This window comes from Hypanus sabinus, chromosome 22 (genome assembly GCF_030144855.1).
Source record: "Hypanus sabinus isolate sHypSab1 chromosome 22, sHypSab1.hap1, whole genome shotgun sequence".
Lineage (NCBI taxonomy): Eukaryota > Metazoa > Chordata > Chondrichthyes > Myliobatiformes > Dasyatidae > Hypanus > Hypanus sabinus.
The window spans coordinates 26,381,853-26,404,999 of record NC_082727.1 but is presented as its reverse complement, the minus strand read 5'-3'; the positions used below and the strand labels follow the sequence as shown (position 1 = coordinate 26,404,999).

Here is a 23,147-nt window from a genome sequence, read left to right as displayed (position 1 = left end):
CTTGCTATACATGGATTGGCTTGCTGCTTTTTCTGCCTTATGGAAGGTAACTAAACTTGAACCTTCTACACGGGAGCTAAAGGGTTTTGGAAATGTCCAACAGTTTTGAAAGGCATTAGATCAGAAAGTTCATTAAAATGGCCAAATCACATTTCCAGATAATCTGTAAGGTAATATTTTTCTTCTGAGTCATAATGATTTATTACATTTTGACAATCCACACAAGACTGTACAAAGCAGAGGAGTTGGTAGTTTTAGATTTACTTCATGTTTTTAACTAATATTTTCTTAATAAGCTGCCTGGAGGAGAACAGAACTGTAAAGCAAAATTGCATTTATAATGTCATGATTGTCTTAGGGTATGACATACTACACAGAACTTTTAAGTACTGTATAACCAATGTTAATTCTAATATGCACATATTTAAAATGTGCATACCATTATCTATTGGAGCAGGGCGGGGGTAGAAACTGCCAGGTCCTGATGAGTCCTTTCTGCTGTGCTGCATTTGAAAGAAAAGGCATAACCTGTGGCTATGTCTGCCCACTGGACACGTGGAATTTAGGCCAGAGAAGAGGACACATGTACATTTTGCGCTGGAGAGCTCACGAGGACTACAGTAAGAAGGCATAACACCAGGGAAACTTCAGAAGTCTATGAAAAATTAAGATGGTAGGCCATTTGGCCCATCGAGCCTGTGCTGTCATTTGATGCTGGTATATGGCCAGGAAAACTGCAGCAGTCTACAAAGAACTAAGACCATAAAACATTGGAATAGAATTAGGCCATTTGGCCCATTGAGTCTGCCCCACCATTTGATCATGGCTGAATTATATTTCTTTGCATATAGTCTGACAATACATGCGAAGTCTCAAGGGGCTCACTGAGCTCATATCCCAATGAAGCAGAGCAGTGAAACATTCCATAAGATCATAGACTATAAGACACAGGAGCAGAATTAGGCCATCTGGCCCATTGAGTCTGCTCCACCATTCAATCATGGCAGATCCTTTTTCTCTCTCCTCCTCAACCCCGTTTCCTGGCTTTCTCCCTGTAACCTTTGATGCCATGTCCAATGCCATGCCAACCTATCAATCTCTGGCTTAAATACACCCAACAACCTGGCCTCCACAGCTGCCTGTGGTAACAAATTCCATAAATTCACCACCCTCTGGCTACCCAGTCATGAGGTAATAAGTATTTCAGAGCCATTCAACTTCAACCACCTTGCATACAATGACTGATAGAGCAGGTTTTTAACTTTCTTTGTGGCAAAGTAAAAGTGGAAGTCTTGGGCCCAGAGCGCCAGAGTGGAGTCTCAGGTTGCCCCAATGAAATCGCAGCTGACTGCCACTAGGACAGATGCCGTTTTCCTCGGGCAGCCAGAAGTCACCTAGCATCAGATTGCTGCCAACATAGCTGTCTGTGGTGTATCAAATCAGTAAGATTTAGATCGCACTTGGAATATTGTGTTCAGTTGGTCGCTCATTATAGGATGGTTGTGGAAGCTTTAGAGAGGTGGCAGAAGAGATTTATCAGGATGCTGCCTGGATTAGAGAGAATATTTTATGAGGATAGGTTGAGTGAGCTAAGGCTTTTCTCTTTGGAAGGGAGGATGAGAGGTGACTTGATAGAACTGTACAACATAAAAGTCACCAACCGAGTAGATAGCCCGAAACCTTTCTCTCCAGTGCACAAATGGCTAAAGAGCAAGCATAATTTTAAGGTGATTGGAGACAAGTACAGGAGGGATGTCAGAGGGTTCTTTTTACGAAGAGTGGTGGTTTCATGAAATGCATTGCCAGGGTGATGGTAGAGACATTGGGGGCATTTAAAAAACTCACAGATGATAGAAAATTAGAGGGGTATTTAGGAGGGAAATTCAAAGCTCAAAGAAAAATTATTACTGAAGTACATAGATGTCACCACACACAACCCTGAGATTCTTTTTGTTATTGACAATCACAGGATATACAAGAAACTCAATAGACTCAATGAAATATCGCCCCCAACAGGACGGACAGCAGCCAATGTGCAGATATAAACAACAAACTGTGCAAATACAAAACGAAAGAGAGGAAAAAAAGAAATAATAATAAAAATAAGCAATACATATTGACAACAGGAGATGAAGAGTACATAGGTTGTAGGAACATTTCAGCGATTGGATGAAAGAAGTTGAGTGAAGTTATCCCATCTGGTTCGGGGGAAATAACTGTTCCAGGTAGTGTGAGTCCTGAGGCTCCTGTACCTTCTTCCCGATGGAAGCAGCGAGAAGAGAGCATGGTTTGGGTGGTGGGGGTTCTTGAGGATGGATGCTTCTTTTCTGTGATTGCGCTCTGCATAGATGTGCTCAATGGGGTGGGGGGACTTTACCTGTGATGGACTGGGCCATATCCACTACTTTTTGAAGGCTTTTCCATACCAGGCCTTGGAGCAACCATCGATATATAGAATGGTTAGATTGGCCTTAGTGTAGGTTAAAAGGTTGATACAATATCATGGGTCATAGACCCTGTACTGTGCTGTACTGTTCTATGTTCGATGTTCTGTGAACATTAGGAAAGTTTTCTTTGTGTCCCCATCATTGAGATGATCTGGGAATAGCCCCATTCCAATTCGTAGCAGCCTGTTCAGCAGAAATTGGCAGTCACATTTTCTACGGTACAGCTATAGTAACTCCAAGAGCAAATCTTTGTGTGTGAACAGTTCAGGATATGATGGAATATGGATTTAACACTGCGTGTTATATTAGTAGACAGATACATAATGTGAGGAAATGCAAGTTTCTCTACTTTGGAGGAGTCAAGTCAAGTCACTTTTATTGTCATTTCGACCGTAACTGCTGGTACAGTGCATAGTAAAAACGAGATAACGCTTTTTCAGGACCATGGTGTTACATGACACAGTACAAAAACTAGACTGAACTATATAAAAAACACAGAGGAAAAAAAAACTACACTAGACTACAGACCTAGCCAGGACTGCATAAAGTGCACAAAACAGTGCAGGCATTACTAAAAATAATAAACAAGACAATAGGGCAGTAAGGTGTCAGTCCAGGCTCTGGGTATTGAGGAGTCTGATGGCTCGGGGAAAGAAACTGTTACATAGGCTGGTCGTGAGAGCCCGAATGCTTCAGTGCCTTTTCCCAGATGGCTGGAGGGAGAAGAGTTTGTATGAGGGGTGCATGGGGTCCTTCATAATGCTGCGTACTTTGCAGATGCAGTGTGTAGTATAAATATCCGTAATGGCGGGTAGAGAGACCCCAGCTTCTCAGCTGACGTCATTATCAGCTGCAGGGTCTTGTGATCTAAGATAGTACAATTTCTGAATCAGGCAGTGATGCAGCTGCTCAGGATGCTCTCAATACAACCCCTGTAGAATGTGATGAGGATGGGGGGTGGGAGATGGACTTTCCTCAGCCTTCGCAGAAAGTAGAGATGCTGCTGAGCTTTCTTTGCTATGGAGCTGGTGTTGAGGGACCAGGTGAGATTCTCCACCAGGTGAACACCAAGAAATTTGGTGCTCTTAACGATCCCTACCGAGGAGCCATCGATGTTCAGCGGGGAGTGGTCGGTCTGTGCCCTCCTGAAGTCCACAACCATTTCTTTTATTTTGTTCACAATCAGAGACAGGTTGTTGGCTCTGTACCAGTCCGTTAGCCGTTGCACCTCCTCTCTGTAAGCTGACTCGTCGTTCTTGCTGATGAGGCCCACCACGGTCATGTCATCGGCGAACTTGATGATGTGGTTTGAGCTGTGTGTTGCAGCACAGTCGTGGGTCAGCAGAGTGAACAGCAGTGGATTGAGCACACAGCCCTGGGGTACCCCCATGCTCAGTGTGATGGTGTTGGAGATGCTGCTCCTGATCCGGACTGACTGAGGTCTCCCAGTCAGGAAGTCTAGGATCCAGTTGCAGAGGGAGGTGTTCAGGCCCAGTAGGCTCAGCTTTCCAATCAGTTTCTGAGGGATGATTGTGTTGAATGCTGAACTGAAGTCTATGAACAGCATTCGAACGTATGTGTCTTTTTTGTCCAGGTGGGTTAGGGCCAGGTGGAGGGTGATGGCAATGGTGTCATCTGTTGAGCAGTTGGGACGGTACACAAACTGCAGGGGGACCATTGGGGGGGGAAGCAGGCAGAAAGAATGAAATAAAAAAAAACTATTTAAATCCTGGGAAACTGCTGAATGTTGCCAGATAAAGGGTTTTGAGGCATCTGGTCCATGAAACAAAAGTTTGCACACAGAAATAGGAAATAATTGGAACGTTGGCCTTTATTGCAAAGGTTTATTGATTTAAACCTGTGAAGCTTTGCTGCAAACTTACAGGGCACTGGTAAGACTGCGTCTAAATGATCACATACAGACTTGTATGCTATGTTTAAGATATCTTTGCATTGGAGCAGCGAAGAAAATGTTCACCAGGTTGATTCTTGGAATGATGCCTAAAGAAAAGGAGAATTGTTGGGGTCTATGTTCCTTGGAGTCTAAAAAGAATGGGAGGTGATTTTATGGAAACATATAAAATGCTGAAAGGACTGAGTGGGTGGTTGATGAGATGTAGAACATAGAACATTCCAGCATAGTACAGCCCTTCCAGTCCACCATGTTGTGCCAATATTTTGATCTACCCTAAGATCAATCTAACCCTTACCTCCAACATAGCCTTCCACTTTTCTATCATTCATGTGCCCATCTAAGAGTTTCTTAAATGCCCCTAATGTATTTGCCTCTAGCACCACCCCTGGCAGAATGATCCACACACTCACCACTCTCTGTGTGAAACACTTACCTCTGACATTATCCCCTATACTTTCTCCCAATTGACTTAAAATTATGCCCTCATCTTAGCTCTTTCCACTCTGGAAAAAAATCTCTGGTTATCCGCTTGATTTTTGTTTTATCAGAGCATAAGAACATAAGAAATAGGAGCAGGAGTCGGCCATCTGGCCCGTCGAGCCTGCTCCGCCATTCAATAAGACTCAGCTCCATCTACCCGCCTTTTCCTTATAACCTTCACTTTCCCTACTATGCAAAAATCTATCCGACCTTGTCTTAAATATATTTACTGAGGTAGCCTCCACTGCTTCATTGAGCAGATTATTCCACAGATTCACCACTCTCTGGGAAAATCAGTTCCTCCTCATCTCCATTCTAAGTCTACTCCCCAAAATCTTGAAGTTATGCCCTTTAGTTCTATTCTCACCTACCAGTGGAAACAACTTTCCTGTCTCTATCTTACCTATCCCTTTCTTAATTTTATATTTTTCTGCAAGATCTCCTCTCATTCTTCTGAATTTCAGTGAGTACTGTTCCAGATGACTCAATCTCTCCTCATCTCTGGAATCGCTGGTGAACTGTGGTGAACTATGTGCCTGTCTGGACATGCCCCCCCCTGCTACTGCTCCTGTGGCTCCTCCCACAGACCCCTGTATAAAGGCGATTGGAGGCACTGCTCCTCCCTCAGTCTCCAGGATGTTGTGTGGTGGTCGCTTGCTGCTTGTGCTTTCTTCCAGCCAATAAAAGCCTACCTCAACTCACGTCTCCGAGAGTTATTGATGGTGCATCCTCTGCACCACCTCCAAAGCCAGTATATTCTTCTTCAAGTAAGGAGACCAGAACTGCACACAGTACTCCAGGTGTGGCCTCATCAGTACCCTGTACAGTTACAGCATAACCTCCTGCTCTTAAAATCAATCCCTCTAGCAAAGAAGGCTAACATTCCATTTGCCTTCTTGATAGCCTGCTGCACCTGCGAACCAACCTTTAGTGATTCATGCACAAGCACTCCCAATTCCCTCTGCACAGCAGCATGCTGCAATTTTTTACCATTTAATCTGCTCTCTTATTTTTCCTTCCAAAGTGGATGACCTGGCATTTACCAACATTGTACTCCATCTGTCAGACCCTTGCCCACTCACTTAACCTATCTATATCTCTCTGCAGACTGTTTGTATCTTCTGCACAATTTGCTTTTCCGCTTAATTTAGTATCACCAGCGAACTTAGATACACTGCACTTGGTCCCCTCTTCCTGATCATTAATGTATATCGTGAACATTTGCAGGCCCACCACCCACCCCTGCAGCACACCGCTCACCACTGATTACTGACCAGAGTAACACCCATGTATCCCAACTCTCTGCTTTCCTTCAGTTAATCAATCCTCTGTCCATGCTAATATATCACCCCTAACACTATGCAACTTCATCTTAAGAATAAGTCTTTTGTGTGGCACCTTATCGAACGCCATCTGGAAATCCAAGTAAAGAACGTCCATTTCTCTCTATCCACTGCACTTGTTATATCCTCAAAGAACTCCTGTAAGTTTGTCAACCTTTGTTGAACCCGTGCTGCATCTGCCTGATGCATCCATTTCTTTCCAGATGCCTCACCATTTCTTCTTTAATGACAACTTCAGGAGTTCTATGATCAGATCATAGAACCTTCTTCCAGCTGACTTTCGAGTCTCCCACATGCCTTCTGGCAAACATTAGCAGAAATTTCATCTGAGTTTCTTTCAACAGTGGTTTTCTCTCTGCCGCTCTCCCATAAAGGTGTGACTGGTGAAGCACCCGGGCAACAGTTGTTGTATGTGCAGTCTCTCCCATCTCAGCCACGGAAGCTGGTAACTTCTCCAGACCTGTCACAAGCTTCTTGGTGGCCTCCCTCACTTGTCCCCTTTTTGCACAGTCACTCAGTTTTTGAGGACAGCCTGCTCTAGGCAGGTTTACAACTGTGCCATATTCTTTCTATTTCTTGATGATTGACTTAACAGAACTCCAAGGGATATTCAGTGACTTGGAAATGTTCTTGTATCCATCTCGTGCTTTTCAATAACCTTTATGTGGATTACTTGGAATGTTCTTTTTTCTTCATGATGTAGTTTTTGCCTGTTACTGACTCACCAGCAGTTGAAAGTACCAGATACAGGTGTATTTATACTACAATCAAATTGAAACACCTTGACTACACATGGAGATCTCCATTTAACTAATTATGTGACTTCTAAAACCAATTGGCTGCACCAGCGATGATTTGGTGTGTCATATTAAAGGGACAAATACTTATATAATCAATTATTTTTGTGTTATATTTGTAATAAATTTAGATCAACTTGTAGAGATCTGTTCCCACTTAGACACGAAGGAGTCTTTTTCTGTTGAACAGTGCCTAAAAAAACCAAATTAAACCCACTGTAATTCAGACACAAGGAAATCTGCAGATGCTGGAAATTCAAGCAACACACAAAATGCTGGTGGAATGCAGCAGGCCAGGCAGCATCTATAGGAAGAAGTACAGTCAACGTTTTGGGCCGAGACCCTTCATCAGGACCCTTCATTGAGTCCTGACGAAGAGTCTTGACCCGAAATGTCGACTGGCCTGCTGCGCTCCACCAGCATTTTGTGTGAGTACCACTGTAATTCAATATTGTTAAACAATAAAACATGAAAACTTCTGGGGGAGAGGTTGAATACTTTTTGTAGCCACTGTAAATTACAAAGGAGTCAAGGGGGATGGGAAGTGAGTGGAAAATTGATAAAGAGGCCAAGATTGGATCAATAATGATCTTACTAATTGGTAGAGCAGACTATCTTTGTTTCTTTTCCTTAGGTGATAAAGGTAGGTGTTTTCCTGCAAAAATACCCTTGCCCTTGTTAGTTTGTTGTCTATATGGTGTGAATATAGAGGTTTTACCTGCTGAAATCAGTCATCTCCACCATGATCATGCACATCTTCTTGGCGAGTACAATGATGTCATTGCTGGTGTCATCCCAAATCTCAATCTCTGCATCCAGTCTGCTCTTAACCTGCTTGAAATCCGCAACCTGTTCAGCAATCTTAGCTTTTTCCTCCTCTGGTAGTTCTGTCATTTTAGCCTAAAACACAACACCAAGCCAAGTGTAACTGAGAGTGGCCTTTTATCCGTTATGATTTTCGCTCTTTAATATGACTATATCCATACGGACACTGCTAACATTTTAACAGTGATTGTAGAGTACTTTGGGAAATTTTGAGGTTTTAAACAACACTGAAGTATGAACTTCTGATTTGATCTCAATCATTAGGCTTTATTACCAGTGCCAATGTTCCTTGGCTATGTTTTGTCAGACACTTGCCAAGAAATTGAAAGGGAATTGTTTGAGTGTTTTGAACTGTGAGTTATACTGGGCCAACAAATATTAGTGAATCCCGAAGGAAAGCCACGTATCAAATAAAAGTTAAAGCTGAATTTATTGTTCTGTGCTCAAGTACCTGTATGCCCTGGTGCAATGAAAAACTTAGGTGCAGTAACATCACAGGCACATGGCATCATGCAAACAGCATTCACAAGATAAATATAAATTAGACAGAAATTACACAAGAAAAAACACGCAATAATAACAAAAAAAGTACTTTGGTGCAAAGTGATCAAAATGATCAAGTGATGGTTGTATTGCAAAACTGTAGTGATTAGGGTTGTGTTGGTTGGCTCTCGAACAGAATGGTTGAAGGGAAGTAGCTGCTCTTGAATCTAGAGGTGTGGGACTTCAGGCTTCTGTACCTCCTGCCCGATGGCAGCTGTGAGAAGACAACACGGTCCAGGTGGTGGAGATCTTTGAGAATGGACGTTGCCTTTATTTAAGGCAGAGCTTCATGTAGATACTGCCAGTGGTGGGGAGGGAGGTGCTGTGATGCATTGGGCATATTTCAGATCTCCAGCCTCTGCATGATGTTCTGCTTTTAAATCCCTGCCTGGTTTTGTTGGATCTCAGTTCTTCTCTCTCTCCGGGTGCTGCCCAACCTACTAGGTTCTCCCAACATTTTCCATTATTCCAGCCTTTTACAACTGCCCAGTCTGCACACACAGTTCGAGCATGTTTCAGTAGGTTTCTTTCTCTCCTCCCTCAATTTACACTTCATCTTTACAGATTAATTGCCACCATTGAGCCTTCAGTATCAATCCATTATCCCATGGTCTCCATCCATCATATAATTACTTTCTCCACCCATACCTCTCTTATTTCTGCAACTTAAAGCATGCTTGTACATAGTACTATATTTACCTGGTTCCGACAGTCATCAAATTGAAATGTAAATAGTTCATTCCACACAGATAATGAGTATTTCACGCACTTCCCATTTCTATTTCATACTTACATCAACTGCATTTTTTTTGCTTTTTGAATCCTCTTAAATTAACGTTAATTGTATGCATAATATCCAAACTTGCAAATATAATTATAGACACTATGGTTATTTAAAAACTAATCAAATTTAAGGTGACAAGTTTATTGTAATAGTAATTCATTCTTTTATTTTAACTTTTTCAAGAGAAATAAACTAAATTATTGTTTAGTCTTTGGGGAAATGGCTCATTAGAAGATTAGACATGTAAAATTGTAGGACAATAAAGCATAGGAACAGAATTAGGCCATTTGGCCCATTGAGTCTGCTCCTCCATTCCATTACAGCTGATTTATTATCCCTTTTCCTGCCTTCTTCCTGTAACCTTTGACGCCCAAACTAATCAAGAACCTATCACCTCTGCTTTATATATACTCAATACTTGGCCTCTATCTGTGGCAATGAATTCTACAAATTTACCATGCTCTGGCTGAAGAAATTCCTCATCATCTCTGTTCTAAAGGGATGTCCTTCCATTCTGAGGCTGTGCCCTCTGGTCCCAGACATCCCCTCTATAGAAAACCTCCTCTCCTCAAAAACTCAATCTAGGCCTTTCAATATTTGACATGTTTCAATGAGATCCCCCCTCATTCTTCTAAGCTTCAGTGAGTACAGGCCCAGAACCAACAAATGCTCCTCATTTATTAATCTTTTCATTCCTGGAATCAGTCTTGTAAACCTTCTCTGGACCCTCTCCAATGCCAGCACATCTCTTCTTAGATAAAGGGCCCAAAACTGCTCACAATAGTCCAAGTGTGGTCTAACTAATGGCTTAGAAAGCTTCAGTGTTACATCCTTGCTTTTATATTTTGGTTCTCTTGAAATGAACGCTAATGTTGCATTGCCTTCCTCACCACCGACTCAACCTGCTAGTTAGTACATTGGGGAATCCTGCACGAGGAGTCCCAAGTCCCTTTGCACCTCTGATTCCTGAATTTCCTCCCCATTTAGAAGATAGTCTACACCGTTATTCCTTCAACCAAAGCACAAGACCATAATCTTTCCTACACTGTATTCCATCTGCTAATTCTTTTCCCATTCTCCTAATTGTCCAAAACCTTTTCCAGACTCCTGGCTTCTTCAGCATTAGCTGCCCCTCCATCTATCCTGGGCAGGTGCCGTTTCACTCCCTACACATTTGTGAATACACTTTCCTGTGAACAAAAAAAAATTGAAGTACTTTATTCTTCAAATCTGCTCCAGACGAATTGGTGATAATCAAAGAATATGGGGTCAGTGCAAAAAGAGGTTTTGAAGTTTATGATCAGCTAGGACCTTACTGAATGGCAGAGCAGACATGAGGCCTTTTCCTCAGGGAGGTGGTACAGGAGCCTGAAAATCCACACTCAATGGTTTCTGAGCAGCTTCTTCCCCACCATCATATTTCTGAATGATGCATGAACCCACAAACACTGCAATTGTTCTTACATATTTTTGCATGACTTGTTTTCGTTATAATAAATTGTTATTTCTTGCACAGTATAGATGCTGCAAAACAACAAATTTCATGCTATATGTTGGCGATAATAAATCTGACTCTGGTTCATTTCTTATGCTCTTAAGTTAAAAAAAGAATAAGCAATATGAAAAACTTGTGACAAAAGAGAAATTAGAACACAGAACAGTACAGCACAGGAACAGGCCCCTTTGCCTCACAATGTTCTGCTGAATCAATTAAATTAGTAATTAAATGGCCAACTAAACTAATCCCTTATGCCTACACAAAGTTGATATCCTTCCATTTCCCTCACATTCATCTGCCTTTTGGAATGTCTCTTCAAAGTCTCCAATGTATCTGCCTCTACTAAGAGAAAACACATTCAGGTTCTAAACACTCTCTGTGTAAAAAAAACGTTCCTCACATCTCCTTTGAACTTAACCCCTCTCGACTTAAATAAATGTCCTCTGGTATTAGACTTTTCAACTCTGGGAAAAAGATAGTTCTTATTTTACTCTATCTATCCCTCTCAGCAACTTCTTTCCAATTTCCCCTCAGCCTCTGCCACTCCAGAGAAAACAATCCAAATTTGTCCAACCTCTTCTGTTAGAGCAGTTGCCACCTAATCGAGGCAGCATTTTGGAAAACTGCTTCTGCACCCTCTCCAAAGCCTTCCTACAACGGGGCGATCACAACTGTAGGCAATTCTCCAGATAAAGCCTAATTAGAGTTTTATATAGCTGCAACGTAACTTCTTGACCTTTTGAACTTAATGCCTCAACTCATAAAGGCAAGGATACCATATGCCTTCTTAACCACCCTATCGACCTGCGTAACCACTTTAAGGGAGTCCAAGATCCCTTTGCTCATCGATATACTATTAAAGGTCTTAACCTTAACACGGTACCATGTAACACGGAGCAACAATTCACATTTGGCTGAGTTAAGCTTTATCTCAACCCAAATCCACAACTAATCTACATCCCACTGTGTTCTTTGCCAGTTATCTTGCTATCCACAGCACCATCAATCTTCATTATGATCTTCAAATGTTCCAACCCATCCATCTGCATCTTCATCCAGTTCATTTCCATACATCACAAACAACAGAGGTCCCAGTACAGATCCCTGTAGAATACCACTAACTACATACCTCCATCAAGAATGTCCCTTTAACTACGAACTTCTGTCTTCTACCAGCAAGCCAACTCTAAATTCAAATGGCCAAATCACCATGGATCCCATGCTTTGTAATCTTCTGGATGAGTCTCCCATGAGGGACCTCACCAAATGTCTTACCAAAATCCATGTAGACAACATCCAAAGCTCTACCTTTATCAATCACCCTCATCACCTCGCCAAAATATTCAATCAAGTTAGTAAGACACAATTTGTCCCACACAAAACCATGCTAGCTCTCCCTAATTAGGCCAAGATTTTCCCAATGCTCATAAGAATTCTCTCCAGTACCTTCTCCACCACAGTATTGAGCCTTACTGCTCTACAGTTTCCAGGATTACCCCTTCTTGAATAATGGAACAACATTAGTTACTTTCAGTCATCCGGGACCTCACCTGAGGCTAGAGAGGACATTTAGATATTGATCAAGGCCTCAACAATCTAATCTCTTGCCTTTTTCAATAACCTGGGTACATCCCATCAGGCCCTGGGGACTCATCCACCTTAATGGTCTCTAAGGGACCTAACTCTACATCCTCCTTTACCTCGAAACGCCCAGACATATCAGTATCTACCATAAACTCTGCCTGGACAGGGCGAAAAGTATTATCAAGGATGCATCTCACCCTAACCATGGACTTTTTACTCTCCTCCCATCCGGTAGGCACTACAGGAGCCTCCGCTCCCGCACCAGCAGTCACAGGAATTGCTTCTTCCCTGAGGCTGTGACCCTGCTGAACCTCATATCACAGCGCTAAGCATCCATATTGTACTGTCTCAGTACTTTTATATTTGTATGCTGTAGCACTTGCTTTTTATTAGCAGTTATTTTATAAATTATTCTTTGCATTTCTGGTTAGATGCTAATTGCATTTCACTGGCTTTGTATCTGTACTCGGCACAACGACAATGAAGTTGAATCTAATCTAATCTATGCTTGGCACTGATCTCCCTATCGTCCACATCCTTCTCCTTAGTAAATACTGATGTGAAGTACCCATTGAGGACATCGCCACATCCTCTGCATTCTTGCAAACCAGTCTTGTAAAACTCCACTTCGGGAACCAGATAACCAGAACTGCACAGGGAGCCCCAGAAGTGATCTGAAACGCACAGTGGTCAGGGCTGCTGTAAGCACAGGCTGGCTATGGCAGCCAAACCAAGCAGATACATACTGATCACACCTCTTACTTCAGTCTGTTTACATTTTCTCTGCACTCAAAGATGTGAGATCGCTATCTGGCTTGTCAGCCCTTCACCTATGTGGTTAATGTTACCAAGTGCATCAACACCCAGTTCAGTTAGTGTCTGAAAAGGTGAACTGGCAGTATCTATAGGAAGCGCTGCCTCAAAAGGCAACATCCATCATCAATGACCCTCACCATCTGGGCTACGCTGTGTTCTCACAGACAGGAAGTACAGAAGCTCGAGGTCCCACACCAGCAGGTTCAAGAACAGCTATTTCCCTCCACCCATTCTGCTTTGGAGCCAACCAACAAAATCCCAACCACTACAGCTTAGCAACACAGTTATCATTTGATCGCTTTGCACCAAAATACATCTTTGTTTGTTCTAATTGTGTTTTTTCTTGTATAATTTGTATAATTGATGTTTAATTTATGTTTTCCTTGTGAATGCTGCTTACACGATGCTATGGGCCAGTGATGTTGCTGCAGTAAGTTTTTCATTGCCCTTGTGCACACATCGACTTGTGCAAATGACAGAAAACTCAGCTGTAACCTTGACAGGTGTCCGAAGAGCAAGGTCTAACAGCTAGCCCGTGACTTAAGGAACAGATGGCGTGTGGAGAAGGTGCAAGGGATCCAGCAACAATGACACATGCAGAGTCTTCACCTCTGTCAAGCCCAAAATAGCCAAGCCTCAAACCCGTTCCAAGCTGAGGAGGGAGCTGAACGAATCAAGGACAGAACAGCACCAATCCCACTGGAAGGAACACTTCACCATCTTCAGGGTTTTGAATATTCTCAGTTTCTTTAGACAAACTTACAAAATGGAAATGTACCTTGTTAACTGTCAGGGGTTATGGAGAATATTAACCTCTACAGCATTTTGGATCGGGCAGTTCTCATTTAGAAAAAAGCCGCTGATCCATTTTTGCCCTGGGAGGTGGATGCAGTTTAGCCACCTGCTTGCTTCCAGCCACAGTGAGATTGGGTGGGGGCCATTGCTGGCTCAGTTAAGGAGACCCCTGTCTTTCCTCTGGACCCTGGCAGGGCAGGAGTTATCTGGAGATTCTGTTGCTGTTGGCCTCCTCGAGAGAGCGTTAGAGTCTGCAGCAGCAGGTCCAACTGACACAATAGGATCGATTTAGGATACTTTACAAATTTGATGGCCAGCTGCACTACCTGCATTACTTCTGGCTCTCTGCATTTACCTGCATTAACCATAACAACACAGTGGTATTGAGGGAGATCAGGGTACTTGTCGAACCTGCTTGTTTTCAGGAACCCAGGTTTCTGCTGGGTTAAATTTAATCCCGCAGTATATTTCCTCCTGTTATTCTATTTGCTAATACGATTCCCAAATACTTAAATGACATCGGATCCCAAAGTGCTGGATTTTCAAACCCAAATTTCTGAAATTAAGCAAAGATTACATAAGGACTTGCCAGCTTAGATTGTACAGGATCATTAGCCTTGAACCAGACAACTTAGTTCTGTTAGCTGTTTCACAGATGCTGCCTGACTAACTGGGTGTCTCCACCTTGTCACATTTGCAGCATCGAGTTTTGAATAAGAGTAGGCCCTTGCATGCCTGAAGCAAACGGCTTGTTTACCACCCAGAAGTCATAAATTTAAGTAAAGGCAGGTGACCGCAGAACTAAGTACTTTACTTTAAATAATAGTTTGGCTTGGCCTTAATGGGCCTGAGGGAAGTGGGGGGGGGGGGGGTTAAAGATTCAAATTGGATTAATCATTGTCCTTCATGCTAAAAATGCGCATTACATCTTTCTTGTTACCAGGTATCATACCCTGTCAGATTTTCCCTCTGACTGAACACTGGTGTGACTTAGTGCATCGTGATCATCCTCAATATTAGAGATATCTTCAAGCTCTTCAGGTGTCTGAAAGTAAAGCAACAGGAATTTGTTTTAAGACATGCTGATAGACAATGGCATATCGGTAGGCTCACAGCCAATATACTACAATAATTGCAATTTTACACCTTCACACAACTTATTAATTTAACCCAAAATATGAAGCTTACAAAAGCAAATGATGTCATTAATTGTAAATAACTTTAGAAAGCTGAGAGCCACTGTAATCATCACAATGTATTTAAGAAGGTGTGTGAGGTACTTTGAAATGATAAGAAGTGACATTCAATACATAACTTCCCAAGAAGGACTAAGAAATTAACTGTTGGATTGTAATATTTATTGTAAATCGGTTTGTGTTTCCAGATTATTTACTGGTTTGACAGTTGTTCAGTGTAATACAATGCTGGTGAAGTGGGTGGGAGGGGACAATTTCCAAGAGTTGAGTCAATTGCTAGCAGCCATTTCCTTTCACAGGGACACATTCATCTCTGGAACAATTTCTTCTGCCAGTTAGTAAATAAGGAATGGCTCCTAAAATCCTTTCAAAGGCAATGTCTGGCCTCCCATGGTGAAAGAGCCTCTAACTGGTGCAGTTGCCACAGCTGGCAGAGTTGTTGGAGCTGTTATCTCACAACTGCTGCAATCCGGGTTCAATCCTGACCTTTGGTCATGGCTACTTGAAGTCATTTTTCCCTGAGTGCTCCAGTTTCCTCCTGCATCCTGGAGAGGTGTGGGTTAATAGTCACTGTAAATTGCCCCTAGTGTGTGAAACATGGGAAAATCTGTTGGGAAAGGGTGGGGGGAAAGGGAAGAAAACAGGCTTAATGTAAATGTGTGCTTGATGGAGAGCATAAACACAGTGGGCCAAATAATTTGTTCCTATTTAGTTAGACAGAGACACGGTATAGAACAGGCTCTCTGGCCAGGTAAGCCACACTGCCCAGCAGCCCACTGATTTAACCCTAGCTTAATCACAGGGCAATTTACAATGACCAATTAGCCCACTAACCGGTATGTCTTTGTGCTATGGGAGGAAACTGGAGCACCCTGAAGGGAACCCAAGCATGCCCGGGAAGAACGGTCAAACCTTGTTACAGAGGACTCCCGAGTGAACTCCAAAGTCTGGTGTCCCAAGCTGCAATTGCGTTGTGCTCACCACTACAATACTGTAGTCCATGTCCAAGTCTCTGTAGACTAGCCAGGTAGTTTGGCTTTTGATGGGAAGTATCTATGCTTTCCCAGAGTCTGATTCCTTGACGTATTGGAGAAGAATCCTTTCCCTTTTTTTGTCACCCTTCAACAGGCTATACTGCCTGAATAATGTACGAGGTTATATAATCTTGGATAGCACAACTCCATTTGTGATATATGATGGTTTTTGAGTGCATCTTTAACTCAGATGCAGATTCAGAATCATTTGTATGTCCAAACATACAGTGGAATGCTTTGCTTACATTAAGAATGAACACATCTGAGGTTGTATTGTGTTAAATTACACAATGCAACCATTTCTTTTTCAGCTACTGGAGAATACAGATAATGAATTTCCACATAGGGCAGTGATGTGAAAGGGGTGGTTGAGGGGGGGGGGGGATTGAATTGACTTTAGTACTTACATCCTTACATACATGAGGAGTAAAAATCTTAACATTATGCCTCCATGTAAACGTTCAATGTGCGATTTATAGTAACTTGTAATAAATAGTATGTACAACAGGACAGTCAATATAACCTAGAAATACAACTGCATCAGGGCGAATTAATCACGCTGGGAATGTAGCAGAGGAACTTGCCCAGGTTTCCAATCAACAGCGCACGTTGGAGGCATCCTCATTGTACAAAAGACTATTCCAACAGAAAGTGTCAGGTGTATGAGAATGCTTCATGAACGCATACAAGTTTGTGAGTTTGGCAGTGCTACCTCCCATTCTTTAAAGGTGTGAATACAGACGTTGCTTTGCCCACTTTGCCATCAAATGTATTTTTAACTGTCATACAGTAATGAGTACATACAATATCTAGCAGAGGCAGCCTGCAAAGATCCTGAGACAGGGGCTTTAAAGTTGGTCCCCACTATCGACCTTCTGTTTCATTCAAACGAGCAGAAGTGCCCACAGGGCTCTCACAGAAGAGGACAGAATCATCCCAGCTCTCTTAAAGCTTGGAATTGCTATCCACTCCTTCAATAATCATAGTCTTAAACTCCAGAGTTCTGACGCATACATCCTCCACCCTCCTTACAATTTAAAAATGGGACAAAACTTTGAAACAAGGATGTCATGGTCACATGGCAGTTAGTGTGAAGTTATTGCAGCACCAGCGACTTGGATTCATCCTCAACGAAGTGTGTTCACCCATATCTATCTCCTTACAGCAGCACTATGTGATATAATATGATCTCATTCCTATTCCTTGGGCCCATGAAGACTGATCACCCTATGGTCATGCAGCACTTGGAGAATTCCTCTGTGTTTGAACTCTATCTGTTTGGAGCATACGGGAAACTACGTCTCTACACACAGGCTTTCCTAGTTGAGGCATCGCAAGATAAAACCTTTTGAGTGATGGGCCCTTCCGCCTCAGCCATCACAGACAAGCTGCAGGCTTTGCTACCCAAAACACTCTTCGTCTTATGTTCTTGGCCAATTAGTAGCTCACGCCTTACCATTTTCAGCTTCATCCTTAGCCATTTCAAACCTCCCCCCAATGAATGCATAGCCTCTGAGAAACCTTACAGCAAAGTACATTTTCCCAAGGTGATTATGGCTCTCTCATTGCTAAGCTCCACTAAGGCACCACACAGATAGTAGCAGGCAGATTGATTTGATCAGTGGTAGTTGTGAGACATTGATTAAGTTTTGATAAAGAGGCATGGCATGGTTAAAGTTTGTTGGAGATTAACTGAATTTTCTCGACCTATGCCTGGATGTCACTTTATCTCAATATTTTCACTCTCTTCTTTCACTATTCTCTCTATATAATTTCTCATTGTAATTTGTGATATTTGTGTTGCACTGTACTCCTGCAGCAAAACAGCAAATTCACAACGTGTCGGTGATAATAAACCTGATTCTGTTTGAGATTCAGTGACAAGGAAAGGGCACCATTCTTTGGCTCAATGTCTCAACAAAGCTCAGTGCTTTTCAGCAATAGTTTCCTTTAACTCGCGCTCCACATCTTGGCCCACTTTGCTCCACCTTTCCTTGGCTTTGATGTTGTTTCTCTCTACCCACTGGATGACTGCATTGTACTGAAATTCCTTCAGGGGCAAGTCTACTTTGGTTGCATGTGCTACATGTGCAACATCATCCAGGTTATGCATTGTAGTATGCTTTCATAATTCAGGTCAAACATAAGACACAGAACACGACAACACAGTGCAGGCCTTTTGGCTCACAATGTTGTGCTGAACTTTAAAATATCTAATTTAATCAAAATCAATCTAATGCTTCCCCTGTGCATAGCCCTCCAGTTTTGGTTTTACTTCTCGTTACCATTCCTGCACAAATGTTTCACTTCCCTCCATACATACTTGAATATATTCAGTAACTGAGGCTCCATAGCCCTCTTGGGAAAGCTTGCTGGACTTTGGCTGAAGAGGTTACCTTGTCACTCCCCTCAACCCCAGTTCCACACTCCCCTCAGCCCGAGTTCCACACTCCCCTCAGCCCGAGTTCCACACTCCCCTCAACCCGAGTTCCACACTCCCCTCAACCCGAGTTCCACACTCCCCTCAACCCGAGTTCCACACTCCCCTCAACCCGAGTTCAACACTCCCCTCAACCCGAGTTCCACACTCCCCTCAGCCCGAGTTCCACACACCCCTCAACCCGAGTTCCACACTCCCCTCAACTCCAGTTCCACACTCCCCTCAACCCGAGTTCCACACTCCCCTCAACCCCAGATCCACACTCCCCTCAACCCGAGTTCCACACTCCCCTCAGCCCGAGTTCCACACTCCCCTCAACCCGTTCCACACTCCCCTCAGCCCGAGTTCCACACTCCCCTCAACCCGAGTTCCACACTCCCCTCAGCCCGAGTTCCACACTCCCCTCAACCCGTTCCACACTCCCCTCAACCTGAGTTCCACTCCCCTCAACCCGAGTTCCACACTCCCCCAACCCCAGTTCCACACTCCCCTCAACCCGAGTTCCACACTCCCCTCAGCCCCAGTTCCACACTCCCCTCAACCCGAGTTCCACACTCCCCTGAACCCGAGTTCCACACTCCCCTCAGTCCCAGTTCAACACCCCCCTCAACCTCAGTTCACACTCCCCTCAGTCCCAGTTCAACACCCCCCTCAACCCCAGTTCACACTCCCCTCAGCTCTAGTTCAACACTCTCCTCAACCCCAGTTCAACACTTCCCCTCAACCCCAGTTCGACAACCCCACAACCCCAGTTCCACACTCCCCTCAACCCCAGTTCCACACCCCCCTCAACCTGAGTTCCACACTCCCCTCAGCCCCAGTTCCACACTCCCCTCAACCCGAGTTCCACACTCCCCTCAACCCGAGTTCAACACTCCCCTCAACCCGAGTTCCACACTCCCCTCAACCCGAGTTCCACACTCCCCTGAACCCGAGTTCCACACTCCCCTCAACCCCAGTTCACACTCCCCTCAACCCGTTCAACACCCCCCTCAACCCGTTCAACACCCCCCTCAACCCCAGTTCAACTCTCCTCAACCCCAGTTCAACTCTCCTCAACCCCAGTTCACACTCCCCTCAGCTCCAGTTCAACACTCTCCTCAGCTCTAGTTCAACAATCTCCTCAACCCCAGTTCACACTCCCCTCAGCTCTAGTTCAACACTCTCCTCAACCCCAGTTCAACACTTCCCCTCAACCCCAGTTCGACAACCCCACAACCCCAGTTCCACACTCCCCTCAACCCCAGTTCCACACTCCCCTCAACCCGAGTTCCACACTCCCCTCAACCCCAGTTCGACAACCCCACAACCCCAGTTCCACACTCCCCTCAACCCCAGTTCCACACTCCCCTCAACCCGAGTTCCACACTCCCCTCAACCCCTGTTCAACACTCCTCTCAATCCCAGTTCCACACTCCCCTCAACCCGAGTTCCACACTCCCCTCAACCCCTGTTCAACACTCCTCTCAATCCCAGTTCCACACTCCCCTCAACCCGAGTTCCACACTCCCCTCAACCCCTGTTCAACACTCCTCTCAATCCCAGTTCCACACTCCCCTCAACCCCAGTTCACACTCCCCTCAACCCCAGTTCCACACTCCCTTCAACCCCAGTTCCACACTCCCCTCAACCCCAGTTCAACTCTCCTCAACCCCAGTTCAACTCTCCTCAACCCCAGTTCACACTCCCCTCAGCTCCAGTTCAACACTCCCCTCAGCCCTAGTTCCACACTCCCCTCAATCCCAGTTCCACACTCCCCTCAACCCCAGTTCCACACTCCCCTCAACCCCACCATACTCCCATGAATGTATTGTAAAACAAGAACGATAAATAACGCTGGCCACTAGGAATGCTGGGGCAGCCTGTCGACTATGCCCACAAGGCACTACAAAAGCAAACCCAAAATTTACCTACCCAATCTGTACATCTTTGAAATGTGTGAGGAAACCCACAGTCATCGAGAGAATGAACAAATCCTTACAGACAGCTGCAGGAATTGAACATGCGTGGTTGCTGGTGCTGTGATAGTGTTACCCTAACCACAATGTTACCATGTTTGTTTCATCAAGGACTGATTTCTTTTATTGTTTTATTAATGTATTGTACATAATCTGATATTTTCACAACTATAATTCCATCTGCCTTCATTTTGTCCATTCAGTCACCCTGCCTTGAAATCTGTAATATATGTTTCAGGGTTCCCGAGCTTTCAGTGCAGTGTGTCAGAACTAGAGCCGGTTTGTCAATGCTAACACACAACACAAATTAAAGTGTAAGGGGTTAGCATCGGCATTCTTGGGGTAGATTTCCACTCCTGTGCAACAGTATTCAACAGGTACAGATTTCCTATCTGCATAATATTTGCTTTCATCAGCTGCTCACGTGCCAGATACTAATACTTTGTGTATTTGCTCGATTATTTACAAGGTAAAACATTCCGAATCAGAAAATATTCTTCGATTGAAATGTATGCACCAGGCAGTGGGAAAATATCCAAGTGCTTCTTCACACAGATCACTTTCACGATCAATGGACTTCCTCATTGACTTCACAAGCATTGACTAATCACTAAACAACATGCAAACAGATGGAAAATATATGCTAGGGAAAGGCATCCTACCGGTCATATAGCAGACCTCATTATCTGACTGGTTGCTATTAAAACCAGCCATTACAAACCTGACACGATCTGGAATAATTTAAATACAGGACAAGCAAATTTATAACCTTTATAAATACTCCCGAAGAAACTCTGGAATAACAGGCACTGGGGCAAGGGCACACTACTGTAGCAGGGTAGAGCATGCAAATGCAGCCTGTGAGATGAAGGAGTAACATTCGGAGCCACAGGTAATGTATTGATCAGTAATACCCTGGGCAGAGAATAGGAATTGGAATAGATTGCACTGAAAGGAATCTTCAGATGGAATACACAACGTGGAGTTTATCGTAAGAACTGGAGGAGTGACTAATCAGGAAAGGTATTATAAGAGTACAGTACAGTGCAGCTGTTCGGCCCACAATGTTGTGCCGACCGTTATAAACCTACTCCATGATCAATCTTACCCTTCCCTTTCACACAGCCCAAACTTTCCACTTTTCTTATATCCATGTGCCTATCCAACAGTCTTGTAAATGTTCCTAACATATTATCTTCCAGGCACCCACCTCTCCCAACGTAAAAAACTACTTCAGACATCTCCCTTAAACTTTCCTCTGTGTACCTTAAGTGGATGTCCTTTGGTAATGGCCACTGCCACCCAGGGATAAGGTGCTGGCTGCCCACTCTGTCCGTGCCTCTCATATTCAAATACAGCTCTATCCACTGGATTGACTCTTGTCTTGCCACTGGATCCAGATGGGAATTGGGAAGAAAGGGTGCTGCACAACTCTCCCTCACTTAAATCCAAATCAAGCACTAGTCTCAACACCATGGTGTCAAGGTCTTCATCGACGACGATGGATGAACCTACAGCTCTGTCAAGTTACCTCTTATCCTCAATTGTTCCAAATAGAAAAACCTTTAGCTTGCTCAAGCTTTCTTCAAAAGCCATGTTCTCTAATCCAGGCATCATCCTGGTAAATTTCTACAGCACCCTTTCTAAAGCGTCTATGTCCTTCCTACAATGAGGTGACCAGACCTAAACACAATGGGTTGTGGTCTCCCAGAATCTTATAGAGCTGCACCATTATCCCATGGATCTCGAACACAATCCCCCAACTAGTAAAGGTGAACTCACTTCAGTATATGCCTCTTAATCACTCTGTCAGTTTACATGGCAATCCTTTATGGAGAAGATTGGCAGAAATTGGAGCCTTCAAGAAATGCTGCATATTCTTGTTAATGAAAAGGGTCATGGCGTAGAGGCAGGTAAATAAGAATGAGGTACAGATAACTCAGTGTCTTTGTGAGGTACTATTGCTGAGGAATAGGAGCTAGGGCCAGATCAGCCATGACCCATTAGAAAGGCAGAGGAAGCCCATGGGACTATGCTTGCTAGAGGAGCCTTAATCAAAAAATAGTCAGCAACAGCAATAGGTAAGACATTAAGGCAGGTGTAGACACTCATACCTGCACTGCCATTTAACCTTAGTGTTTCTTCTTGCTGTAATCACATACCCCCATTTTCCTTTAATACCTAACAATGTGTGGAGTTTTTCCTTGAATATATTCAGCAGCCAAGGCCCCACAGCCCTCTTGCTAAGAATTCTGAAGAACTCGCTTGTAAAGAAATTAATTCTCACTTTGGTCCTGAACTGCCAAGCCCTTATTTGCAGTTGTGACACCTGATGCCAGGCACTGTGGCAAAGGTTAAAGACAGCATCCAGGTGAGGGTGACTGCAGTGGTCTGTAGTCAAACCCAGATGAGAGAGATGTTTGAGGTGAGACCACCAGACCCAGCCTTGCTTATTGCAGACGAGATCAGTGAGAGTGACTGTGGCAGTTGTGTAACCAACCTGGAAGAAAATGGCTTCCCTTTACATGGTAGCAGATGCCCGAAGGAGATGAGGTTGGAAGGTCGGAAGAATATGAAACACACCCAATAGCTAAGGGACAATTTCTTTACAAACTTTAAAGTAAAATCAGTTGCTAGCTTGTAGTTTCTACTGACTTTTAACACATCTTTTGTGAATAGTGATTGATCTAGT

The 23,147-nt window shown here is 43.7% G+C and overlaps 1 protein-coding gene across 1 annotated transcript in view; it reads right to left on the bottom strand.

The window, feature by feature from the left end:
* The window catches only part of LOC132379454 (catenin alpha-3-like), a 1,635,404-nt gene that overhangs the window by 93,475 nt on the left and 1,518,782 nt on the right, over window positions 1-23,147 (bottom strand). The window contains exons 13-14 of the mRNA XM_059947342.1: window positions 14,780-14,872; window positions 7,701-7,882 (exon numbers count right to left, since the gene is read on the bottom strand). Coding sequence (XP_059803325.1) covers window positions 7,701-7,882; window positions 14,780-14,872 — 275 coding nt within the window. The remainder of the gene's footprint in view (window positions 1-7,700; window positions 7,883-14,779; window positions 14,873-23,147) is intronic.